Source organism: Mustelus asterias, chromosome 10 (assembly GCF_964213995.1).
Source record: "Mustelus asterias chromosome 10, sMusAst1.hap1.1, whole genome shotgun sequence".
Taxonomy (NCBI): Eukaryota; Metazoa; Chordata; class Chondrichthyes; order Carcharhiniformes; family Triakidae; genus Mustelus; species Mustelus asterias.
Genome location: NC_135810.1, coordinates 55,242,870 through 55,258,607, shown reverse-complemented (window position 1 = coordinate 55,258,607; position 15,738 = coordinate 55,242,870). Strand labels below are relative to the sequence as shown.

At 42.0% G+C, this 15,738-nt stretch overlaps 2 protein-coding genes across 5 annotated transcripts in view; one reads left to right on the top strand and one right to left on the bottom strand.

Annotated features, from left to right (window-relative positions):
- The window catches only part of LOC144499601 (betaine-homocysteine S-methyltransferase), a 29,432-nt gene extending 17,535 nt beyond the window's left edge, over nt 1-11,897 (bottom strand). Inside the window, exons 1-4 of one of the 4 annotated variants that reach the window (XM_078221743.1) lie at nt 11,797-11,897; nt 8,965-9,032; nt 2,207-2,383; nt 840-939 (exon numbers count right to left, since the gene is read on the bottom strand). In XM_078221743.1, the coding sequence (XP_078077869.1) occupies nt 840-939; nt 2,207-2,383; nt 8,965-9,032; nt 11,797-11,838 (387 nt within the window). In that variant the 5' untranslated portion in view covers nt 11,839-11,897. Of the gene's footprint in view, nt 1-839; nt 944-2,206; nt 2,384-8,964; nt 9,033-11,633 lie in introns of all 4 variants that reach the window. The other 3 variants (XM_078221741.1, XM_078221742.1, XM_078221744.1) reach the window with 3 other exon arrangements.
- ercc5 (excision repair cross-complementation group 5) overlaps nt 1-15,738 on the top strand; it is a 119,266-nt gene that overhangs the window by 69,845 nt on the left and 33,683 nt on the right. The gene's annotated exons all lie outside the window — the stretch shown is intronic.

Genomic DNA, 15,738 nt, shown 5'->3' with positions numbered 1-15,738 from the left:
ATAACTTTAATCTTAGTGTCAGCTGTGGCTCAATTGTGGTACTTTTGCCTCTGAATCACAAGGTTCTGGGTTCCTAATAGAGGCTTGTGAAAATTTACTCATGACCATGTCCCATTCAGTTGTGCTCCACTAATGTCAACCAGTTGCCTTTGACATCTCAACCAGTTATTCATCCAATACAGTCTAATAATCCCATATAATCCAATTGTATCCAATACCATTCAATTTATCAAACACTCTGGAAATCAAAGTTGTAAAAGTCATCTACCATTGTTCCTTAAAGAACTAAATTGTGATCATGAGACAGGACCTCCATTTTCTGAAGCTCAGAAACACTACTGAGTGACATGAGGATTGACATGATTGAGGTATGAATGATGTATTTCTTATTCTTTGTTTGTTAAACACTTCAAAAAAAATTGGACAATGTTCCTTTCACTCTCAAAATTAAACTGCAAAAAAAGCAAAGGTCCACCTAACCAGAGCTTACTTTATTATTTCTTTGCGGGGTATTGACGACATTGCCAAGGCTGGAATTATTGACTGTATTCGGAGTCAAGTTCTCTTGACAGGGTATCAACAGTCAACCACCCATCTTGAGCTGGAATCTCAGGTTTATTTTCCAGGTGCAATTTACCAAGTTCTTATATGGGAATTGACTTCAATCTCTAGTTCAGCACTGTCACAATTACAATTGTCTGTTTTGCAGAAGTTTAACACCTAATCCTAAATATGCATGAATACATCAGGAAATAATATTCTGTATATATACTAGCGATTGGATAAGACAAAATTGCTACTTCGTAAGTCACTCATATCATATACAATTTGATCCATACCTCTTTAGTCATGCTTTCAACATAGCTTCCTGAATATTCAGAACCATCATTCAGAAAAGCTCCATAAGGCCCAATGGAACCTGCAATAAGGGGTTTTCCCCTGTCTTAAAATTGCAAAATATTTTAATTATGTTACTGATAATAGGAACACCCAAGATAAATTACATTACATAAGAAACTTATAGAAAGTGACTAGGCCAGCAAATTTATCAAGTGAGCAGCTTAGCTACATTGATCAGCAAGTTCTCAGGTTCAATCCCCTGTTGTGAGGTATAGGTTGTTCATCGCCAGAATGATGATTCAGGTGCCACACATAAGCATCCTGAAGAAACAACCTGCATCCTCACTCCTGAACATTAGGGTCCCACCCATGCTAGAAATGTGCATGTGGGTGTTGAGCTAGAACAAGACCAACTTTGGCTGTGATGCTCCTTATAACAACTTTAACTAAGTGCTGAAAGGGATGCAAACATCTCTGGCATTATACCTCTTCATGAGTCTATGCTTTCAAGAGAGAAGGAGAGAAAATTGGAAATATCTATTAAACATGATATTGAAGATATGATACAAGTAAATTACATTGTACTTGGGATCAGGACATATGTCTATTCTTGTCACAGCACAAGTTACCTGTATTGAGTTTTGATGCCATTAAGACCACCCAAATAGGAGCCCACAGACTTAAATTCAAACACTGCACCTGATTCCCAAACACCTTTTAAATTCCGTGGGCACTGGTTGCCTTCCTGAAGATAGCCCAAGTCAGTTAAGAGAGAGTTATTAAAGAGTATGGTATAATTTTGCCTAAGTAATAAATAGTTTTCAGTTACAACTATAGGACATTTTCAAAATCATCTGTTTGTTTGATCTTTTCCCATTTTAAACAGGGTTCGCTGATGTAGGGAAGTACAGAGGTATGAAAAAGTTATTCAGTCCAATGTGCGAGAAGTTAATTAATATCAGCAGCAACATGGCCATTAATTATATCAGTTGGTTTTCTCATGTCTCCGATTCATTAAGACTTTCCTATTTGAGTCGATGTGTTGCAATTTTCTTTCCTCCCAAAAACTGGCAAGTTCCAAAATCCAACACAGGTTGCCAGATTTAAAGGTACTCTATGTGTACTAGCTCCACTAATGAAATTATCACTGGCTAAATTTCACATTAAAATTGACAATAGAACGGTGGGGGAATTTGCAGCCCCAGAAAGTAATACTTCAAAAGCAACATTCTATACAGAAGAAAAATATAGAGTTATATTCTTGGTTCTCAATTTGGTTGAAAAAGATATTTGCAAGATTTCAATGGGTTGTGAAGTTAGACTGAAAAGCAAGTGTGAAATGAAAAGCCAACAGTAGCTGCAAAACTTGCCTGAACCTTTATATTCTGAGAGAAACTCATCAATCGCCTCTTTAGCAAGTTGTACTCCTGATTGCAAAAGCAGAACTGCCTCATCCGATTTCAAACAAAGATACTTAACAAATCCTTCCACAGTTGCTTGGTACGTAGCTGTGGTAATTACATCAGCACCACTACAAAGGTACCTAGAAGTGAAACAATATATTTAAAAATAGAAACTAGAGTTAGATATATTTGACTCAGATTCTTTCTGCATTGACAAATCAGTTTAAATTACATATGGTAGATTTTCTAATTGCACCTGTTAAGGACAAAGAGGATGCTCAAAGAAGTGGAGGTGGAAATAGTGGCAACATTTGCCATAATTTTCCAATCTTCCCCATATATGGGGAGATGCCAGAGGTTTGGCGAGTGGCACGCGAGACAGTTCAAGAGAGTATGGAAGGACACTGCAGTATAGGTTGGTTGGGTTAATATTAATACTGGGTACGGTTTCAGAAACAATAATCAAGAAAAAAAAAACTCACTAGGCATTTAGAAAGGTTTGGAATTAATTGAGAGGCAGCATGGATTTGTAAAACACAAATCATGCTTGGCTGATAAACTGAGTTTTGTGATGCAGTAATAGAAAAGGCTGATGAAGGGAATGTCTATGTGGATTTAAAGAAAACATTTGACAAATAATCACCTAAAAGGCAGGTTAACAAAATTGAGGTACATGGAGTTGGGGGGGTCAGTGTCAGCTTGCACAAAGAAATTGGCAACGGGCCAGAAAACAGCAAGTGGCGATAAATGGTTATTTTTCAGACCAGAGAATGATAGACAGAACTGTGCATTTTGTTTTGAGAGAAATGTAAATGGCTTGGATATTGGAATAGTTTAGCTTATTTGTGTAAAAGTAGACTTACATTAACATTGCAATGAAGTGAAAATCCCCTAGTCGCCTCACTCCAGCGCCTGTTTAGGTACATTGAAGGAGAATTTAGCATGGCCAATGCACCTAACCACCACGTCTTTCAGACTGTGGGAGGAAACCGGAGCAACCAGGGGGAACCACACACCTGGGGGAACCACCCCATGCAGACATGGGGAGAACATGCAGACTCTGCACAAACAGTGAGCCAAACCAGGGATTGAACCCGGGTCCTTGCCGTTGTGAGGCAGCAATGCTAATCACTGTGCCACCGTGCCACCCAATATACAGAGAGACATGCATAGAGAATACAGAGAGAAATTTCAAAATTTGCCAATATTATCAAATTTAGAGGTGTGGCAAACAGTGAGAATGATACCGATCAGTTGTGACATGTCATAGATAAGCTAGCAGAATGGGCTGATATGTGGCTGATGGAATTTAGCATAGAGAAGTGCGAGTTGATTCATTTGCCAGATGAGATAAGAGGAGACTTAAAAGCACAATTCTAAAGAGGGATCTGGGGGTTTACCGGTATAGATCTTTGAAGGTGGCAGGACATATTAATAAAATAATCAGCAAAGCTTATGGGATCGTGGGCTTCACCTTTATGGCACTCTGGTTAGGCCTCAACTAAAATATTGCATCCAGTTCTGGTCATCACATTTTAGGAAGAATGGTGAAGGTCTTTCAAAGGGTACAGAGGAGATGTATCAGAAAGGGTTTCAGTGATGAGGGATTTTAGCTACAAGGTTAAGGGGGGCGAAAGTGGATTGGTTTCCTTGGAGCAAAGGAGGTTGGAAGAAAAGGCATGTTATGACTAACTTTAACTAAGGTAGACCAAGAAAAGCTCTTCCCATTACCTTATTGCACAATAAGGGAAATGGATTTATGTTTTATTGGCAAGAGATGCAGATGGGATGCGAGAGAGAACCTTTTTATGCAGCAAGTAGTAATGACTTGGAACTCAATATCTATTAGAGTGGTAGAAGTGGAGATAACCAATTATTTCAACAAGAACATTTGGATGGGCACTTTGGGGAAATAAACTTGCATGTCCACAGGGATAGAGCAGAGAAATGGGATACCTGCATTGCGCTATGAGGAGCTGGCATGGATTCAATGGGCTGAATGGCCTCCTCCTGTGCCATTACGACTTTATATTGAATGTTATAAAGTAATGATATTTAATTCAGAAAAAAAACAAAACTAAGTAATGCTGGATTTCTGCCCTTTTAGAGTACTGTTGAATATTTTTGAATGGCCTCGGATGTATCAGCAGGTTTACCAGCACGTGAAGATCAATTAGCAAAAGTGTATCTGATACCACCTCAAAATCTCAGGATTTACACCCAACATATTGCTGATTAATCTACTTGCCCACATGAAATGGGTTTCCAAGCTGATAATGCTCTTTATCAATGCAAATTTAAACATCATTTCAGCAATATTGGGAGGAATACTGTGATCAAATGGCACTTGCTTAGCAATGACCTGCCCACTGACACTCAGTTTGGGTTCCGTCAGGTTCACTCAACTCCTGACCGTATTATCGCTTCAAACAATCACAAAAGTTGAACTCCAGAAGTGAGGTGAGAACTGCCCTCAACATCAAAATATAATTTGGTATCAAGGAGCTCTAGTAAAGTTGGCATCAATGGGAATCAGGAGGAAAGCTCTCCAGTGGTTGAAGTCATACCTGGCACAAAGAAGATGGTTATAATTGTTGGAGATCAATCAGCTCAATTCCAGAACATTGCTGCAAGAGTTCCTTAGGATAGTGTCCTAGGCCCAACCATCTTCAGCTGCTTCATCAATGGCCTTCCTTCCATCATTAAGTGAGAAGTGGGGATGTTCACTGATGTCTGCACAATGTTCAGTATCATTCGTGACTCCTCAGATACAGAAGCAGTCCATGTCCAAATGCAGAAAGACCCAGACAATATCCATGCATGGGCTGTCAACTGGCTGGTAACATTCTCGCCACCTAAGTGGCGGGCAATGACCATCTCCAACAAGAATCTAACCATCTCCCCATTACATTCAATGACATTAATATTGCTGAATCCCCCACCATTAATGTCCCTGAGGGGATACCACTGAAATACCACTCTGAAATCAAATGGCCCATTGCCACTCAACCGATCTTCCGTGGATTTCTCCTCAAATTCATCCCAGATGATTTGTCACACAAAAGTGTTTCCAACTCCAAGTCCAAGAAGTCACACTTTAAAATCTTCTTTCAAACAATGATTTCCACCAGTTGTATTCTTTAAGAATCCATGGCAAGTTTTCCAACTATCAAAGCTTCAAACAGAGCTTCCACTCCACCGGTTTGATAAGGAATTCAGCTCCAGGTTTTTCACCCTATCCTTTTGTCTTAGATGTTTTTTTCACAAACTCTCAAGATTCAGCTACTGATTTCCACAATTATTTCAACTCACGTTCCACAGGCTGCAGTAAAATCTCTCAAACCTTAGAATCACTTCAGACAACTTTCAGGCATCTCACTCGCCAACTTCTCCTCAGCTGTGTCTGTTTTCACTGAACAGTACTCTGTTCTAGTTCCACCTCCTCTTTGTTCTTTCAATTTCAGACCTTTGAAACTTTATCATTTCTCTAATTTTTGTAAACTGGCTGTTCCTTAGATTTCTGCACTTTTTATTAACCATTACTCCATGATATTTCCTTTCCTCTAACAGAGCTGAGAGCTATTCCCTTTCTCGCTTCCTAGCCCCAACAGCTAAGAATTTAGCTAAAACTAATCTTAAAAAGCCTTCCTACACTAAAGATGCCCCCAGTTATGAAGAAATTACTTTTCCTTAGAACAAAGAACAGTACAGCATAGGAACACCAAGTCTGCACCGACGCAGATGCGCCTCTAATACTTTCTTGTCTCTATGTGGTCCATATCCCTCTGTTCCCTGCCTATTCATGTATCTATCCAGATGCCTCTTGAATGTTGTTATAGAGTCTGTTTCCACCACCTCCAGGCATTCACCACCCTTTTTGTGAAAAACTTGCCCCTTACATCTCTTTTAAACTTTCCCCCCCTCACTTTCAACCTATGCCTCTGAGTAATTGACCCTTCGACCCTGGGAAAAAGACTCTGACTATCCACTCTATCCGAGCCTGTCATAATCTTGTAAAGCTCGAGCAGGTCCCCCCTCATCCTGGGATGCGTCAATGAAAACAATCCAAGTTTGTTCAACCTTTCCTCATAGTCCATATCCTCCAAACCAGGCAATATCCTGGTAAATCTCTTCCACACCCTTTCCAATGCATCAATATCCTTCCGGTAGTGTGGCGACCAGAATTGTACACAATACTCCAAATGCAGCCTGACCAAAGTCTTGTACAACATGATTTTCCAATTCCTATACTCAACGCCCCGACCAATGAAGGCCAGCATGCCATACACCTCTTGACCACCTTGTCCACCCGAGTTGCCAGTTTCAGGGAACGGTGGATCTGCACTTCTCTCTGCTTATTTAATTTTCATGCTGTAACCCTCCCTAAGCTCAACAGAAGCACAGTTTGAACTGGCCAAACCACCACACATACAAATACCATTGTCGAGCATGAATGGAATTAGAGTTTTACTTCTCTTACACAAAGACACTAAATTAAACCCACTCAAATCTATACCTTATTTCTAATATTTAATACAAATAAAAGATGTAAAGTCATTAAAGCAGGGAGAGAAATAAGGAAAAAGGGAGAAAAACAACTTAAGAGCAGAAGGCTTATTGCAGATATAATTTCATCCTTAATCACAAATACTACTCTTCTCTTGTACTGATTCCCTTTCATCTCAGAGTTTATAACCTGGTACTCTGTTTCTGTCCCTGACCATTTTGTAGCCTTGTCTCTGTAATGGCCACCCTTAAGTTACATTTGTACCTATAACTTGTTTTTATGAAAAATACTCAAGTAGGCCACACAGCCTTCTGCTCTTAAGTTGTTTGTTTCCCTCCCTTTTTCCTTATTTCTCTCCCTGTTTTAATGACTTTACATCTTTTAGTTTCTCCTTTATCTGCAGTGTGTAATGCTCAATTTCTGACTACTAATCCACTCTCTGCCTTTATTTTTGAATTATTATTCCTTCAACTTATCCATCCAAGCCTCCCATCCACCCCCATTTACTAACTTACAGCCGTGTGACTAAAATTCCTTGTTTGTGTGAGCAGCAGCACAACAGCCTGGAAGATCCTGCATGGACCTCTCTCAAGCCCCTTTAATATAGTACCATATGTTAAAACATAAAAACATACCACACAGTGAAAACAACAGGCTGTGTATCGTATCATAAAAAAAAGAGGGGGCAAGATGCCTATTTATCCTTCCCGCTAAGATCCTGATCCTTACCTGGTCCAGGTGGAACTGGGCCCAGGAATGCAGTTCCTTCCTTTTCCAGTACTGGTGTCAATTGCGTGTGTATCTTTTCTCACAGCACTTCGACAGGCACAGTTCACCTTCCCACTTTGCTTCTCCCTACATGGCTTGAATAATAACTACCACCTTAAACTCTCTCTCCTCCTCCTTTCGGGCAACATCCTGTTTCAAGCTGGGTCAGCATTCTGGCACTCTTCATCCCTTTCCTCACAGATAGTACATCATATCTGTTGGATCAGATCAGCTTCCATGGGTCTTCATTCTCTCTTATTTAGGTATTCACTTCTATCTAAATGAACCCAGAAGATAGAAAGATACCAAAAGTATGTTTGGGATATATCTCTCGTCTCTTTTAAAGCTGAAAACTTGGATACAGGAAGACAAAGGTCTAATCTACAACTGAATCAAGTTTATCGATTAATGCAATTTTTAAAAACTCCATCCTGTTCAGGATCCCAGCCAATTTGCACATTATCACTTCACCTTAAATTGATTAATTTTAGGACAAATTGAAGTGTGTTCTGCATTTTGACCAGTACATATATCCATTTAACCCAAATGGCATTTTATATATCAGACACTAAAATGAGCTTGACAGAGTAAAGGTCCATCTGCTCTTCCCCAAATTTATAACAAGCCCGACCTCTGAAGATCACTGCCTCTCACAGGTGAGAGACATTTTTCCTTCTCACATACTATTTGTGTAACCTCGCTGAATCAGAATGCCAATTTTATACCAGTGAGAACTTGGGACATTTTTTTTATTGTGGGTCCAAACCTACTAAGGCCTGGATTAAAAGGATCCGTAATGACTTCAGGCAACAGACCTTTCATCCTATCAGTCCATAAATATGCATGTTGTTACAAACCCCATGGGGAAACCATAAACCAAAATAACCACATTTACTGAATTGCCCTAAATTAAGACATTGCCAACAAGATTCCACTTTCTGTAGCTTTTACTTTAAACACTAATCAGAACATAAAAATCTTATATTTAAACGGGATTTAACTGGCAAAAGATCGTTCAAAAAGGGAAATTTCTCTTAAAATTTTCAACACAACAAAGATGCTTTTCACACAAACCACAAATCATAACCCACATCACTCACCGCACAAATGTGGCACTGTATTACTTCAGGTCAAAGGTTGTCACAATGTGTGCATGAAAGAAAAGAATGGAAATAAGTGATGTGATTTATCTAACACAAATGGTGCAAGTGGGAGATGTAATTTAAGAGCACACAAAGTACCTGTTCATTAGGCAAGCACCTAGAACATATACCTCTAAAAGGTACAAAGGGAATGCAGGCATCAACTGTGACAGATCCTTCCCAAGTCCACAACCATAACAAAGTAATAGGTCTACTTACCAACTAAATTGAGCTGTATTTTTAAAATCGAACAAAAGAGCAAATTATCACAAACAGCAAAACAAAAATAGCTGACTCTAATTACCTTGCATGCACATTTTTGATTGCCTGTGGATTAGTTTGCAATACTCTGGCACTCCACAATCGATCTCCCTATATAGATGAAAACAATTTTATTTAAATTAATTTTAGTTTAAGTGAAAACAATGACATTCACCTCCAAATGAATGGATCTATCTAGAAGAGCCTGGTAGCCATTGATGGCAAGCTAAATACAGCCACAATTGTACGTCTCTGCCGCACAGGCAGTCAGAGGAGACAATGAGGACAAACTGCAGGTCTGCTGCCAATTTAAGAAACTGGGAGCTAGAAGTGGTCATACAATGGTGACAATAGGATGTCTTTGCATAGCAGCCAGTGGATAGGATACTTTGTTAAAACATTTTAAATAAAAGTCATAGAAGGCTTTATAAATGTCAGTTCTACACAGTCTGACTGCAAAGTCATTTTCATAAAATCCCTACAGTGCAGGAGGCCATTTGGCCCATCGAGTCTGCACTGACTCTTCGACAACAATCCCACCCAGGCCCTATCCCAGTAACACCACATATTACCCCGCTAATCCTCCTAACCTACACATCTTGGAATACTAGGGGGCAATTTAGCATGGCCAATCCACCAAACCTGCACATCTTTGAACTATGGGAGAAAGCCAGAGCACCCAGAGGAAACCCATGCAGACAGGGGGACAATGTGCAAAGTCCACACAGACAATGACCCGAGGCCAGAACCTGGATCCCTGATGCTGTGAGGCAGCTGTGCTAACTACTGTGAAACCGTGATGTTTTCTGGCCACTACATCTTCTTGTAAACGCTCATAGCCAACAGCAAAGTCCAAATTACACAGAGAAAGTGACAGAGCTGAGAATGGATAATCATGTAGGGGTGGAGTCAAATTTACGTAACATGTAGGCGACAGGGTCGAGTTTACATAATCAAGTAGGAGATGGAGTTGAAGTTATGTACAGAGGGTGCATGATCCCAAATCCTATTCCCATCTTTCCTCGTTACCGCGAAGTCCTGGAGTCCCCATCACCTCCAAGGCCACCAGAAAAACCCATCTTCCCCTCACTCCCCTTGTCAGCATTCCGCAGGGACCGTTCCCTCCAGGATACCCTGGGCCATCCCTTCATCATACCCAACGTCTTCCCATGCAATCACAGAAAGTGCAACACCTGCCCCTCTACCTCCTCCCTGCTCACCACTCAAGGGTCTAAACACTCTTCAGGTGAAGTAACACTTCACATGCACCTTCTTTAATCTGGTCTATTGCATTCCCTGCTCCCAATGTGGTCTACTCTACTTTGGAGAGACCAAGTATAGACTAAGTGACTGCTTTGCAGAACACCTTTAGTCCATCTGCAAGCAGGACCCAGACCATCCTGTCACTTGCCATTTTAACACACCATCCTGTTCATGTCCACATATCCATCCTTGGCCTGTTGAAATGTTTCAGTGAAGCAAACTGGATTAACAGTATCTTATCTGCTGATAAGGCACTTTAGAGCCTTCCGGACTTAACTTCGAGTTTAACAACTTCAGACAATGAACTCTCTCCTCCACTTTCACCCCAATTCCATCAGTTTATTTTATTTTTAAAACTTATTTTCATTTCTTCCATTGTTTCATTTTTCAATGTTTTAAAATCTCACTTTTTAGTTTCCCTTACCACTGTCTCCCCTCCTCCCCACGATGGTCATCTCTTACATGTCTCAGGTTGTTCTTTGACACGCTGCTTAACTTTGTTCTGATGTGGAGATGCCGGCGTTGGACTGGGGTAAACACAGTAAGAAGTTTAACAACACCAGGTTAAAGTCCAACAGGTTTATTTGGTAGCAAAAGCCACACAAGCTTTCGGAGCTCTAAGCCCCTTCTTCAGGTGAGTGGGAATTCTGTCCCTTCTTCAGGTGAGTGGGAATTTTATCACCACCATTTACAGTCCCTGTGTCTTTTTTGTCCATGACATCTTGGTTAAATTCTCCCATCTCCGCCAACCACTGAATTCCCACTCACCTGAAGAAGGGGCTTAGAGCTCCGAAAGCTTGTGTGGCTTTTGCTACCAAATAAACCTGTTGGACTTTAACCTGGTGTTGTTAAACTTCTTACTAACTTTGTTCTGCCATTGACACATTCTGATCTCTTAATGTCCTGCTTTCAGCACCATGCTCAGCTTTTATCACCACCATTTACAGTCCCTGTGTCTTTTTTGTCCATGACATCTTGGTTAAATTCTCCCATCTCCGCCAACCACTGGCTCTCTATCCAGCTCTCACTACCTGCCACCCCCACCACTACAGTATCAACCTCATCCCAAAATCTCAGTCTTCTGCTCTGACGAAGGGTCATCCTGACTTGAAATGGTCAGTACTGCTGCTTCACAGCTCCAGGGACCATGTTTGGGTCACTGTGCAGAATCTGCACATTCTCCCCGTGTCTGCATGGGTTTCCTCCAGGTGCTCCGGTTTCCTCCAAAAGACATGTTGGTTAGGTGTAGTGACCATGCTAAATTCTCCCTCAGTGAGCCCGAACAGGAGTGTGGCAACAAGGGGATTTTCACAGTAACTTCATGTAAGTCTACTTGTGATACTAATAAATAAACTTAAATGAAACGTTGGCTCTATTCTCTCTCCAGAGATGCTGTCAGACCCGCTGAGATTTTCCAGCATTTTGTGTCTTTGTTTCAGATCCCAGCACCTGCAGCATTTTGCTTTAACCTGTAAGTCCAGGCCCGCCGCCTCCAGCTCTGTTGCCAAAGCGCCATCAACAACTGTCACCCCCTTCTCCTCACCCATCCCTCAGCGTGTCCCTGACTCCGGGACAGACGAATGTGAACTCGGGACTGATTGTTAACACAAACCCCTGTGCACCAAACAATGTGATCCGCCGGCTCCTTCCGCATTCAGCGGGATTCCTGCCCGGAAGTAGTAACGGTGCCTCACTAATACCTGTCCCCGTTGTGACCGCATCGAGAGTGACTGTCACTCGGTTCCGTTTCGAACATTGGGGGTTCAGCAGCTGGTGCGGACATCAGGCGCTTTCCGGGTGAGTTGATGGAACAGTGATGCTAATCGGGCCGGAGAGCACTCGGAGGCACTGAGGGCGGGGATTAGATGTGAATGTTCAGGAGCTGCACGATTTAATAAACACTCCTCGATGTATAATAAGTGCTGGAAATGCCCAGCAGGCCTGGCAGTGTCTGTGGAGAGAGAAACAGTTAATGTTTCGAGTGAAATATGGCTCTTCCGATATGAAGGAAGGTGTTTTTTAACCAATGAAAGGAGGGAGAACAAATGGGAAAATGTGGGACAGACTAGAGGACAGGAGAGATTCAATCATAAAGATGTCATAGAACAAAAGGCAGTAACTTTATACAACCGCAATATAACTTCCTCCTGCTCTGTAACATCTCCTTCATTCAAATTACTCATAAATTGTGAAAAATACAGATCTCTGGGTAACACAACTGGTCACAGGATCAGAGAATGATCCTTTTGTCCCTAGTCTGTCACTTACCTTTTAAGAGCACCAGGTTAAAGTCCAACTGGTTTATTTAGTAGCAAACGCCACTAGTGTTGTTAGACTCCTTACTGTACTTACCTTTTAATACACACTAACCCATAATTCTATGTAATTTTTTGCTAATCTTCAGTGTGGAATGTCATCAAATACCTTTTGTAAATCCAGGCAACCTCCGTGAAAGCTCTTCTATCCATTGTGACCTGAAAAAGACATGACATTTCCTTCATAATTCCATACAAGCTCTCTTTGTGCAATTGTACGTCATCATTTGATCAGTCACTCTGTCACTGATAGATTAACATAGAACAGTACAGCACAGAGCAGGCCCTTCGGCCCACGATGTTGTGCCGAGCTTTGTCTGAAACCCAGATCAAGCTATTTCCTCCCTATCATCCCGAAGTACTCCATGTGCCTATCCAATAGCTTCTTAAATTTTCCTAAAGTTTCTGACTCCACTATCCCTGCAGGCAGTCCATTCCACACCCCAACCACTCTCTGAGTAAAAAACCTACCTTGGACATCCTTCCTGTATCTCCCACCATGAACCCTATAGTTATGCCCCCTAGTTACCGCTCCATTCACCCGAGGAAATAGTCTTTGAACGTTCACTCTATCTATCCCCCTCATCATCTTATAAACCTCTATCAAGTCTCCTCTCAACCTCCTCCACTCCAAAGAGAAAAGCCCAAGTTCCCTCAACCTTTCCTCATAAGACCTACCCTCCAAACCAGGCAGCATCCTGGTAAATCTCCTTTGCACTCTTTCCAGTGTCTCCACATCCTTCTTGTAGTGAGGTGACCAGAACTGCACACAATATTCCAAATGCGGTCTCACCAAGGTCCTGTACAGTTGCAGCATAACCCCACGGCTCTTAAACTCAAACCCCCTGTTAATGAACGCCAACACACTATAGGCCTTCTTCACGGCTCTATCCACTTGAGTGGCAACCTTCAGAGATCTATGGATATGAACCCCAAGATCTCTCTGTTCCTTCACATTCTTCAGAACCCTACCTTTGACCCTGTAATCCATATCCTACCAAAATGAATCACCTCGCATTTGTCAGGGTTAAACTCCATTTGCCATTTTTCAGCCCAGCTCTGCATCCTATCTATATCTCTTTGCAGCCTACAACAGCCCTCCACCTCATCCACTACTCCACCAATCTTGGTGTCATCAGCAAATTTACTGATCCACCCTTCAGCCCCCTCCTCCAAGTCATTTATAAAAATTACAAATAGCAGAGGACCAAGCACTGATCCCTGTGGCACTCCGCTGGTAACCGGTTTCCAGTCCGAAAATTTTCCATCCACCACCACCCTCTGTCTTCTGTTAGATAGCCAATTACCTATCCAATCGGCCAAACTTCCCTCTATCCCACACATCCTTACTTTCTTCATAAGCCGACCGTGGGGGACTTTATCAAACGCCTTACTAAAATCCATGTATATGACATCAACTGCACTACCTTCATCTACACACTTAGTTACCTCCTCAAAAAATTCTATCAAATTTGTGAGGCAAGACTTGCCCTTCACAAATCCATGCTGACTATCCCGGATTAATCTGCATCTTTCTAAATGGTCGTAAATCCTATCCCTAAGGACCTTTTCCATCAACTTACCGACCACCGAAGTAAGACTAACCGGCCTATAATTACCAGGGTCATTTCTATTCCCTTTCTTAAACAGAGGAACAACATTCGCCACTCTCCAGTCCTCTGGCACCACCCCCGTGGACAGTGAGGACCCAAAGATCAAAGCCAAAGGCTCTGCTATCTCATCCCTTGCCTCCCAAAGAATCCTAGGATAAATTTCATCAGGCCCAGGGGACTTATCAACTTTCAGTTTATTCAAAATTGCTAGTACATCTTCCCTCCGAACATCTACTTCCTCCAGCCTATCAGCCTGTGACACCCTCTCTTCCTCAAAAACATGGCCCTTCTCCTTGGTGAACACCGAAGAAAAGTATTCATTCATCACCTCTCCTATCTCTTCTGACTTCATGCACAAATTCCCACTACCGTCCTTGACCGGCCCCAACCTCACCCTGGTCATTCTTTTATTCCTCACATAAGAGTAAAAAGCCTTGGGGTTTTCCTTAATCCGACCCGCCAAGGACTTCTCATGCCCCCTCCTAGCTCTCCTAAGCCCCTTTTTCAGCTCATTTCTTGCTAACTTGTAACCCTCCATCGAGCCAACTGAACCTTGTTTTCTCAACCTAACATACGCTTCCTTCTTCCTCTTGACAAGACATTCCACCTCTTTTGTGAACCATGGTTCCCTCACTCGGCCATTTCCTCTCTGCCTGGCAGGGACATACCTATCAAGGACACGCAGTATTTGTTCCTTGAATAAGTTCCACTTATCATTAGTGCCTTTGCCTGACAATTTTTGTTCCCAACCTATGCTTCCTAATTCCCGCCTGATTGCATCATAATGACCTCTCCCCCAATTGTAAACTATGCCCTGCCGTATGGCCCTCTCTCTCTCCATTGCAATAACAAAAGACACCGAATTGTGGTCACTATCTCCAAAGTGCTCTCCCACAACTAAATCCAACACTTGGCCCGGTTCATTTCCCATTACCAAATCCAATGTGGCCCCACCTCTTGTCGGCTTATCCACATATTGTGTCAGGAACCCCTCCTGCACACACTGCACAAAAACTGCCCCATCCGAACTATTCGACCTATAAAGGTTCCAATCAATATTTGGAAGGTTAAAGTCACCCATGACAACTACCCTGTGACCACCACACCTATCCATAATCTGCTTAGCAATTTCTTGCTCCACATCTCTATTACTATTTGGGGGCCTATAGTAAACTCCTAACAACGTGACCGCTCCTTTCCTATTCCTAACCTCAGCCCATATTACCTCTGTAGGCAGATCCCCTTCAAAATGCCTTTCTGCAGCCGTTACACTCTCCTTGATTAACAGTGCCACTCCTCCACTTCCAGTAACTTCTCCATTATTGATATTAAACTGACAGCTGGCATTTGGTGGAGGTACCATCTTTCGGTAGCAGAGTGGTTAGCACTGCTGTCAAACAATGCCAGTGACACAGGTTCAATTCCTGGCTTGAGTCACTGTCTGTGTAGAGTATGCATGTTCTCCCCATGTCTGTGTGGGTTTCCTCCCACAGTCCGAAAGACATGCTGGCGCATTAGCCATGCTAAATTCTCCTTCAGTGTACCTGAACAGGTGCTGGAATGTGTTGAGTAGGGGATTTTCACAGTAACTTCATTGCAATGTTAATGTAAGCCTACTTGTGATAC